The sequence below is a fragment of the Tupaia chinensis genome, unplaced genomic scaffold (assembly GCF_000334495.1).
Source record: "Tupaia chinensis unplaced genomic scaffold, TupChi_1.0 Scaffold000115_1, whole genome shotgun sequence".
NCBI lineage: Eukaryota > Metazoa > Chordata > Mammalia > Scandentia > Tupaiidae > Tupaia > Tupaia belangeri.
This window is the reverse complement of record NW_006159579.1, coordinates 4710736-4722126: the sequence shown is the minus strand read 5'-3', so window position 1 is coordinate 4722126 and position 11391 is coordinate 4710736. Positions and strand designations below refer to the sequence as shown.

The window sequence follows — 11391 nt, the reverse complement described above, 5'->3', positions numbered from 1 at the left end:
GCCCCTGCCACTGCTGACCCTCTACCCTGCCCACTATGCCACTCTTGCCCCAGGGTCCTGGGCAGACCTAGCGCTAAGAAGGCCTTGCAGAGATGGAACTGGCACTGGCCTTGAGAAGACGATGGGACTCATTGAGACAGGGAGTGGGGGAGGCCATCCATGTGCGCTCAGCAAGACAAGCAGAGACACAGAGTCCAGGACGCGCTTGGCAGGCGAGGAGAACCGTGATTAGAAAGAACAGCCTTGGGAGCTCATTCCAGACACAATTCAGCAGGGCTCTGCAAGCCCTTCCCACTGGCGGGTCTGTGGCTCCCTGAGTGTCCAGCTGTCTCTCCAAGTTGCCTACATCTCCAGATCCGCGGCCGGTGGGAACATGTTTATACTCTTACCCTGCCCACCACACAGCAGTCTCTCAGGAACGGGTCATTAAGTAAAAGACACCCTGCCTCCCGATTCAATTGCAGGCTCCTCCCATGTTGGAAAAAAATACTGAGCAGAACTGCAAATTTGATCCCATGAATCTGTTTCTTGAGGTGTTGAGAATGGATCTATGCTTGCCCGAGGTAATTATCTGTTTATGGCAGCCCTCTCTGGCAACCAAGGGCCTCGTTTAAAATCCACACCCTCATGCAAAATTTTCCAACAGGGTCCTGACTTTCTAGGCCACTGTTCCACTGTACCATGGGAAGACTCCATCCTTTCCAGGGCTCTGAACACTGCAGGGCTTTCTGGTCTCTGTGGGTGCCACCCTGAGAACCACCACTCTTGCCATCAGTTCTAAGTTCTCACTAGACCACAGTGCCAGGATCTGTTGTCTTTGTCTGCCCAGCACTCCTCTTCCTCTGAGGCCCTGCCCTTTCCCTATCCCATGGTTCTGGGGGACTCTCAGTCATTACACCCACAGGCATAGGCAGCTAAATATGGCCTGGCCAGAAATGATGCCCACTCTTCCTGCCCATATACGGGGCAAGGTGCAAGTATGTGAGCAAGCAGAGGCCTTCCATGAGACTGAAAAAGGGAGTATGGCAGAGAAAGGGCTTCTTGCTCACATAAATCCCATGGTAAGGATGTATAACTGGGCCTACAGCTGCCCTCTTTCTGAAACATAGCAAGGGCCAAAGATGGAAGTCAACACTACCAGGAAAGGCAGAGGTGGAGAGAAAGAGTCCTGAATACCCCCTGAGCCTCTAAATCCAACTATACCTAGAAATTCTCAGCTCCAAGAATCAGTATCATTTATTTTGGGGGAACATGCCAGAGCTGAGTTTTTGAACTTCCAACAGGAAGAGTCTCCATGAATATAAGAAGAGACTGTGGCAATCAGCAAAGCAGAGTGGAAGTCAAGGTACCTGCCTACTTGGAGCTGGAGGCTGTCCAAAGAGATGTGCCATAAACACATGAAGAGACTGGAACAGTCAGCATGTAAACTACGAGAGCTGAAGATTAATTGCCAGATGAACTATTACTGACTAGCTGCAATGTGAGTCGCTAAACTAAAAGTCAACACCCACTTGCTCAGGGTTGACTGGATCAACATGCTGTATAGAAACTGATCTCAAAGAGGCTTGGAGGTAAGCTCAGGCAGGCTATGAGAAGGAAAGGGAGATGGATTTTTCATCTTTACTTCATTACTCATTCCTGCGACTCCTAGAATTGGGTTTCCACCTACCTAAACTACTGCACCCACCTAAAAGAATGCTATAAACTATCTCTCTAGAAAATGTGCCTAAGCACATAAACATCGTATTTTTGTACACCATTTCATGGAGCTCAAAGACTCCTGAAACCTAGCCAAGAACAGCCCCCAACACAGGATCCAGGAACTTCCCATCAAGAACTTTATTCTACTGAGACCTGGCTCTGAAGGAGGGCAGCCTGAACATGGTGTAGTGATCAAATAGAGCCAGCTTTCCTCCATCCTCCTGTGGGGACTGGGTTTTACATGTACTCTTCTGGGTCCACTTGGTGTTTTGGGGGGAGGACACCTTCTGCAGACTCCACCCACCGCAGCCACTGCTCTCCCAAGATAACAGAAGGAGTGAGGACTCCAGCTTTGCCCACCTAGAGCTCCAGCTCATGTGAACAGGTCCTCCCCTGGTCTAGCAATCACTCTCCAGGAACGCCCTTCCCCACCACAGTGGCCATAGCTGTCCCACACTGGGTCAGCCACGGTTCCTGCCCGGGAGAGTTTGGAGCTGGAACCAAACAGGAAGACAGTGATGTTGTAGCTGAAAGATGTAAACTTTGGGAGCTGCCAGTGGTTATGTCTCGTCTTACCACAGGACCCTGGCAAGAGTCATGAACAATAGCAGGGGTACAGGGCAGGAGGCAGAAGGCATGCAGATGGTGAGATGGGGTCTCCACTTCTAGCTTCATCCCTGTTCTTGGGTTCTGGAACACCATTCATCTCTTTTCAGTGTATTTACACTGCCCAGAAACTACATGCCCAAGTTCAGGCTCTCCCTAAATCTTAGTATCCCTTGAAAAGATCAGCAATTCATTCTTAGTAATAATGCTATGTTGATAAAATAATTCCCAGGTCTCTATCTCCAACCTCTTGCTGGCTCTTCCTTTCCTACCTGGGGCATCTTGTTACTATTTCAAACATAACACATCTAGAACTGAACATTGCCTGTCTTCTTAAAATTGGTTTGTGCTTCAGGGAAACCATCTAACCACTGATTGCACATTAAAAATCACCTGGGCACTTTAAGAAACTACTAATCCAAGCCTTCAGAGAATATGATTTAGAATCTCTATAGGCACAATCCAAGCCCTCGACAGTTCCCCAGAATAGTCTAAGATGCAGTTCAGTGGAGAATGATGAACCAGCCCAAGGATAGGCAATCCAGGCCACCATTCCCTAGCCCCTTGCCCATGGCAAACACCACTGATTTCTTTTTCCCAGTCTAGAAGCAGCCCCACAATCCTTTCCACCATGGCTACCATAATCAATCAGACTTAGCATGAGAGATGAAATGCCATCCTAGACTAAACAGAAACTGTACATAGCTCTACTATCTTAGTTTAGAATCCAGCCTGCAAGAAAATGCTTGGATTAAGAGTGGCCCAGACCTCAATCAGGCTCAAAAGTTTGTCTTCTTAGGTCTTAGTTTAATGAGGTATCAATGAGAAAACCTTCTCAATTTGACTCTGGAATCTAGGGACTTGGGTTTTGATTTTACCAATTGGTTCTTCCAATTATGAAGAGGAAAGGGGCAAAGTGGGAAGCATTTGTATGTATTCCTTTTCTTCTTCCCTGATTACCCCCAAAAGAGCTTTCAAATAATCTGCCAAGTATTGAAGTCATAAACTAGTTGCAAGAAATCAGCTTACTGGAACAACAGGAAAGACATTCTTTTGCTTTTCAGAGGCTTTCCCATCATCTGAAGCCAAAAATATTATCTTCTGACCCAAAAAGTCACTAATAAACCTTTTTTTCTATAGGCCAAGCAAGAGAGATAGTTTGCCTCTTAGCAAAATGGCAAAAAGGGCAGACTGTTCTCTGGGCCCTCTCACCTCACTACTCCCCATCTCCTGCCACCCTCTAGTTCCAGGTACCTCCTTCTGCCCTTGTGCTACCTGGAGTCCCAAGAGTTGCTCCAACTCCCAAGAGTTTCTTCCTAAGACCTCCCTGTGCCCAAGTTAAAAACCCCTTCTTCCCCTCTCCATCCAGACCTCAAACCCCAGCTGGCTGTGAGGCACAACCTCCAAGCAGTACAATCTCACATTCACTCGCTCTTTATAATCGTGTTTCCTTTTCATTTAGCTACGAGTTTGAGGAGTGAGTAGGCTTCCTTACGGGGACACTCAGAGAAAAGCTGGCAGCAGAATCCCTGTATAACTGGGCCCACTTGCTGCCCTAATGCCACAATAAAAAGTTAAATTAACAGTACTTTAGGGCCAGTCCTACAGAACAGAGGTTAAGGAGTCAGGTCCCACATGGCCAACTATAGTTCAAATCCAGATCTGTGATTTGAAAAACATACCAAGTACATGTGCATGTGTGCCCAAAATCCTGCTGAGAAGGAAGAGGGGAGGAAAACAAATTGAGGCATGACTTGGCCCCACTGGAGGTGGAAGAAGCTCCAAGCATACACACCCTCTGGCAATAAAAATTAAAAAGTACACAGGGCCAGCAGGTGGCATGGTGGTTGGGGGCACTGGACTCCCACATGGCCAACAGCAATTCAAGTCCCGAACCTGGTAAGTTGCTTTCTCACTTCCCTTTCTCTCTCTCTCTGTCCCTCTCTGGTCAAATTAAAATAAGTAAATAAATAAAATAATCACTTTTTTAAAAGTACTATATTTTTTGCTAATGATCCATTGAAAAGTTAAAAAAAGAAAAAGCTGAAACAGTAAGCTTCAGTTATGAAGACAATTCACTTCTATGAGCCTTATTCTCCTAAACTGCAAAAAAAAAAATAAAAATGAGATGTGATGTACTATATTTATATTTTAAAAGATGAGGTTATTGTCCCAAATTAGCCTGTAAGTGGCTGCTGGAGGGGGGGGTTGTGGAGGCATATTTTTGAGCCCTTTGTCAGCTCCCTGCCTCAAAAGCCCTTAACCCAATGTGGCACTTTTCAAAGAGATCAACAAACACTGCCCTTTTCTGAAAGTCTGTTCATCTGACCCAGGGTTCTGAGGCTTACATCGAAGGGTTAAGAACACTGCAGGAGGTGAGCGGCTTCATAGTCACCTACCTCTGACTCTGTATCTCTGCCTATAAAACAAGAACACTCATCACCTCCCTCCCTTGGGACTCTTAGCAGGCTTCATCAGCAGCCAATGGTAATAAAAGTGTTTGTTATTTATAATACCCAACAGCAAGCCATGTCTGTGAGGACAGAGCCCAAGAGCACAGGGATTACGTTTTTAAAGTGTGATACAACTGTAGGTGGAACAAGTCCAATTGTCTCCTCAAAATACCGGAATAAGAAATGAACAGAACAAGCCAGTGGCCACATGCCTGTCCATGCCCACCAAGGTTTACCCCTCTTTTGCCAGCTGCCCCTTCTCCTCTGCCTGTCCCATACACACTAGAGTTCCTCCAGGCTTCATCCTAGGCCCCCTTCCCATCTTGCTCCACATTCTCTTCTTAAGACACCTCCCCTTCCACGGTTTCAATGACATCTTATCAACTCTCAAATGCTGGTCGACACTCAGCCCAGACTCTCCCCGTGCTACAGGCCTGTAAATCCTACTTACTTGACAGAACCACTGTATATGTTAAAGCCACCTGTTTAAGACTGAACTGCCATGTTCCTTTCCCACCCCCGCCCCCAGCCTGCCCCTTTGCCAAGGTTTCCTAATGCATCAGTAAATCCTCGTGATCCTCCAGCTATATAAGCAGGATCTCTGAGACACAATGATCACCAAGACGTATGGATCCCCAGAATATGACGTATGGATCCCCAGAATATACTATATATTATAAAGTGAGGGAACCAGCAGTTAGCGTAATGGCTATGTCGCTGGACTCCCACATAGTCGACCACAGTTCATGTCCCGGACCCGGTGGCTTAGAACTCACACCGGGCACGTGTGCGTGTGTGCCCAAGATCCCGAGAGGAGAATGGAGGAGAAGGGATTGCGGCGTGGCCATCCCCCCTGGGAGGTGATTTCTCATTTTCTGTCTCTATGTCTCTCTCTGTCTGTCTGGCAAGCGCATGCGTCCTATAGCAAAAATCTCTCCAAAAAAAAAATTAAATAAAAAATTAAAAAATAAAAAATATAAAGTGAAAAAAGGTATAAAACTATGTTCAATAGAATATTTATTTTAATATACTAAAGGAGAGAATATGATATGTACACCCACACATACATACACGTCTTCAAAAAGTTCATGGAAAATACATATTATGAAAACATGCATGGATTTCAATTTTTTTTGTACCAAAATAAATCAATACTCTAATTCCATTTTCCACGAATTTTTTGATGTTCCTTTGTATGTATGCATTTGTCTATGTTTTCAAAAAGAAATATAGGAGCCAATGGTAGTGGTTAAGGCACCGGACTACCAAGTGGTCAACTATGTTTCGACTCCCAGACCTGGCGGCTTGAAACTTACACTGGCACATGTGTACGTGCCTAAAATCACAAGAGGAGAATAGAGAAGAGACTGTAGTGTGACCACTGCCCCTGGGGGGTGATTTCTCATTTTCTGTCTCTCTGGCAAGCACACACACCATATAGCAAACAAAACAGAACAAAGCAAAAACCACACACAGAAAAGATGAATCAAAATAATAAAAATGGCTACCCATGGGGGGAGAAAAGGAACAGGGTGAAGCATGATACAATTAAAGAAAAATTCTGTGACTATATCTTGTTATATAATTTTTTTTTAATGCCAGAGGAACACGTGCACTCATGATGGACAGGGAGAGGAAGAGAACAAGAGAGAAAAAGCATCCCTCCAATTGAGTCTGGTCATGCCATAATCCTATTTCCCCCAATTTTCCATCCCATCAAGGTCCTGGGCAGGTGTGCACATTTTTGGCATATTTTTTCCAACCCGCAAGACCAGGACTTGAACTCTGGTCAGTCACGTGGGATCCAGTTCTCTCTTCACAGTGCCTAACTGCTACATTATGAGGGTAGCCCTTGTTATACGGTTTTAACTATGAGTGTTTTATATAATTTTTAAAAACAAATCAAAATGAAAAACATTCCAAAAACTTAGAAAGTGAAGCAAATTAACCTAGCCTATATAACAGTTACCTACATGGACATGTAAAGTATACCTACATGGACAAAAAAATTACTAAACATGAAACTTGACCATACATCCCCACTAGGACATAGTCAAAGGCCAAAAATGAACTACCCAAAAACCTTACGTTTCATTCTGGTAATACTGTTGTGGTAGAAAAGCAATAAAGTTCTTTAAAAACTATAATCAATATATTGTAGGTGTGTAAAACAGAGTTAACATAACCAAACTGCTCTCCTTAGAAAAGTGCGCTAGCAAGGTTGGCCCTTGCTGGCACTTGGGAACTTGAATTTCAGCGGTTCCCACAGTTCCCAGAACTGATCAAAGTGGCCCACTGTGTCTAAACTGCTGCAAACAATATGGTTTATGCTAAATACCTCTTTTCTCTTCGAAAGTCTAAATTGTGGTACCTACTAGACAGAGGGTGCTTATGTGACTAGTCCCGAGTAACAACTCTGGGCTTGAAGTCTCTGATGAGCTTCCCTGCTAGACAACACTTCACATGTACTGTGACAACTGCTTGCAGCGGGAATGAGGCACACCCTGCTTGCCTCCTATGGCAGAGCACTCTTGCAAGCTCGCACATGGTTTCTTCCAGTCTTCACTCCATGCACCTTTCCCTTTACTGATTTTGTTTTGTGTCTATTTGCTGTGATAAATCACAGCTGTGAGTCTTCCTAGTGAATGACTGAACCTAAGGTGGTCTAGGAGACCTGTGATATAGTAGGATATAACAAATAAATCACTGCATTAATATTATTGGGAAACAAGATTTCTGGAATACAATAAAGAGATATAAGATACTAGGATAAAGTCAAATAAATAAAAACACAATAATCTTACATTTTAATTGGAAATACCAATCTGAACTTATAGTTCTTTTTCACTAATCACTTCTGGTGTTTCAATGTTTTTCACCAATCACTTCTAATGTTTCAACTGTAGTCTCAAAATTCTATTTCCAACTAAAAAGAACCAGAACTTTTTTTTGATAAATGATTATTCCCAGGTTCGGGGCAGGAAATGTAAAAAATGAGCCTAAGACATCTTATTGAGCCAGGAAGCAAGGAAAGGCTATCCAAGACTAGATGTATGACAACAAAGACACTAACCTGAAGGCCCAGCTGTGGTAGAGCAGGTGGTACTGCACCACTGCACAATATTAGAACCACATGGGAGACTTAGGTTCAAATCCCAGGTATAAATACACAGGGGTATGCACACCTGGGCTCTGACTGGTGGGAGGCTGGGAGACAATTGCACAAAATAAGACACTATAGAAGGTACCTATATCTCTCTCTCCCACGAAAGAAAGTTTTTAAATAAACAAACAAAAAGACACCAAGTAGAAGGAGCTCCCATAGAGACAATTGAGCATAAAAAAAGCCAACTAATTAAAACAAATCAAATACATAAAAATACATGTTCAAAGGAACCAGCAGTTAGCGTAATGGCTATGTCGCTGGACTCCCACGTAGTCGACTGCGGTTCGCGTCCCGGACCCGGTGGCTTAGAACCCACACCGGGCGCGTGTACGTGCGTGCCCAAGATCCCAAGAGGAGAATGGAGGAGAAGAGATTGTGGCATGACCATCCCCCCTGGGGGGTGATTTCTTGCTTTCTGTCTCTATGTCTATGTCTCTGTCTCTGGCGAGTGCATGCACCCTATAGAGAAAAACCTCTCAAAAAAAAAATAAATAAAAAGTTCAAAATTGTAGAAAAACCAAAACTTTGGAGCCAGCAAGTGGCATAGGGGTTAAAGCTCTGGATTCTGACGTGGCCAACCACAGTTCAAGTCCTGGACCTGGCAGCTTGAAATTCACACTGGGCATATATGCATGCAAGCCCAAAACCCCAAGAGGAGAATGGGGGAGAAGAGATTGGAGCTTGGCCATTCCCAGTGGAGGGTGATTTTCTACTTTCCCTCTCTCTCCTCTCTGTATTTGTCTCTCTGGTGAGTAGACACACCCTATGGCAAAAATCTAAAAAAAAAAAAAAAAAAAAAAAAAAAAGTCAAAACTTCATTGACCAACACTGAAGGTGTAGTGCCCAAACTTACTACTCTGAAAATTGATAAATAAAGGGACAGAACTGACATTTACCCTGCTTTTGAATGTGTTAAAACATGTCACAATAACCACACAGATGACTGAAAAAACAGGTCTTCACTGAAGATTTCCAGCTAATAAATGCAGAAGTAGGGACAGCCCACGGTCTGATCAGTTACGGGAGCTGGATCCCACATGGCTGACTATGTTGTTTGAGTACTGAACCCAGAAGTCTGAAAAACAGGCTGGGCATGTGTACCCAATATACTGAAAGGGGGAGAAAGAGAAGAAGGGATGGAGGCATGACCAGAAGTTCCCCAAAGAGGGTGCGTTCGCTCGCTCTCTCTCTCTCTCTCTCTCTCTCTAGCAAATTAAAAATAAATAAATGAATGCAGAAGTAAATAATGGAGCTAAAAATGACCATGGGAGGGAGATTTTTATATGGATCTGCTGATATCACCTGAACCCACTGATGTTAACATCAGCTGAACCCACTGATGTGAGAATCTCCAAATGTGTGGCAGCCAGACGCACATCTTTTGATGACACTCAATAGAATGGACGCTGCACTGAGTATAAGGTGTTCATACCAAATAACCTGATCTGAATGGATTCGGGCCTCCAGGTAGAAATTCCTGCCGAAGGAAATAAGGGGAGCAGAGGAACACGTAAAATGATACAACAGAGATTGGCCATCGGCCAAATCCCAAGATGTAGCTCTCACAAATGATTTGCTTTCTTCAACAAATCTTGTGAGAAAATCAGAATGGGGAGGATAAGTGATAGGAGTGATTTTTGCATAGAAAAACACATCATGGAGCCAGCAGGAGGAGTGGTGATTAAGGGTGCTGGACTCCCACATGGCCAACCGTGATTCGAGTCCCAGACCCGGTGGCTTGCTTTCTCACTTTCCCTCTCTCTTTCTCTCTTACTCTGTCCCTCTCTGGTCAAATTAAAATAAATAAATGAAGTTAAATAAAATAATAATTCTTTAAAAACAAAGAAAGAAAAATACATCATGACTTTCTGATAACCCAATAGAAAAAAGATACCTACAGAATAAGAATCAAAACAACAAAAAAAGTCAATCTAGTCATGCCATTTTCTTACTTAAAACCTTCTGGGACACATCCACACCTCTGGCTGTACCTCTCACCATGTCCCCTCCATATCGACCAGTCATCTTCACTCAGTTCCTAGAGCCTGCCCATTGCTTTATTCCTCAGGTCGGCTGCACATGCAATTCCCTGGCTCTAGAATGCTATCCTCACCCTTCCCCAATCACCTGTCAGGAGCCAGCTCAAACACTGTCTCCTCAGCAGAGGTAAGGGGGCAGCCTGTCCCCTGCCCCAAGGTAAGAACAGGTCCCCCCATTGTTATTTACCCTCTGTGTCTCTCTCAGGAGTACAGGTCAGTATTTCTTTCATGTCTGCCTTACCCTCAAGAACTAGAAGCTCCGGGACCAGCAGGTGGCGTAATGGCTATGTTGCTAGACTCCCATGTAGTCAACCATGGTTCGAGTCCCAGACCTGGTGGCTTAAACTTATACCGGGTACGTGTGCGTATGTGCCCAAGATCCCGAGAGGAGAAGGGATTGCGGCGTAGCCATCCCCCCGGGGAGTGATTTCTCTCTTTCTGTCTCTCTGTCTCTCTCTGTATTGCTTTATTCCTCAGGTCGGCTGCACATGCAATTCCCTGGCTCTAGAATGCTATCCTCACCCTTCCCCAATCACCTGTCAGGAGCCAGCTCAAACACTGTCTCCTCAGCAGAGGTAAGGGGGCAGCCTGTCCCCTGCCCCAAGGTAAGAACAGGTCCCCCCATTGTTATTTACCCTCTGTGTCTCTCTCAGGAGTACAGGTCAGTATTTCTTTCATGTCTGCCTTACCCTCAAGAACTAGAAGCTCCGGGACCAGCAGGTGGCGTAATGGCTATGTTGCTAGACTCCCATGTAGTCAACCATGGTTCGAGTCCCAGACCTGGTGGCTTAAACTTATACCGGGTACGTGTGCGTATGTGCCCAAGATCCCGAGAGGAGAAGGGATTGCGGCGTAGCCATCCCCCCGGGGAGTGATTTCTCTCTTTCTGTCTCTCTGTCTCTCTCTGTCTTTCTGGCGAGCGCACACGCCGTATAGCAAAAAACCTCTCCTCCTCCTCCCCAAAAAAAGAACTAGAGGCTCCTTGAAGGCAAACACATCTTTCGATAGAGTCTGACATGTATTTTATTTAGTCAGACACTAAATTAAAATCTGCATAACAGATGGATGAACAAATAAAGTATTCGTCGTGTGATTCTATCCACAGGTGGGAATTCTTCAGGGCACGCTTAGTCGATAAGGGCCAGCACAGTGTCTGCTGATCTTGGTTGTAGGGGTATCTACTACGAGTACCCAGAACCCAGACTGGCACTCAGAGGAGCTGAGGCTCACAGGGAAGGACTCACCGCCTCGTGGGACTTGGGAATGGGGACGATGATGGCCAGCACACAGATGAGTTGGAAGATGGCCCCCAGGAAGAGTCCGTACCGCAGCAGGTTCTCCAGGAAAGTGGGCTCAGGCACCTCGGGAGGGGAGAAGTCCAGGTCGGAGGCCATGGCCCAAGCTGCCTGCTGCCTGAGGTCTCCTC

The 11391-nt window shown here is 45.1% G+C and overlaps 1 protein-coding gene across 1 annotated transcript in view; it reads right to left on the bottom strand.

Annotated features, from left to right (window-relative positions):
* MANBAL (mannosidase beta like) overlaps positions 1 to 11385 on the bottom strand; it is a 17164-nt gene extending 5779 nt beyond the window's left edge. Inside the window, exon 1 of the mRNA XM_006144113.3 lies at positions 11210 to 11385. Within this exon, the coding sequence (XP_006144175.1) occupies positions 11210 to 11359 (150 nt within the window). The 5' untranslated portion in view covers positions 11360 to 11385. The remainder of the gene's footprint in view (positions 1 to 11209) is intronic.
* Between the last annotated feature and the right edge of the window lie 6 nt (positions 11386 to 11391).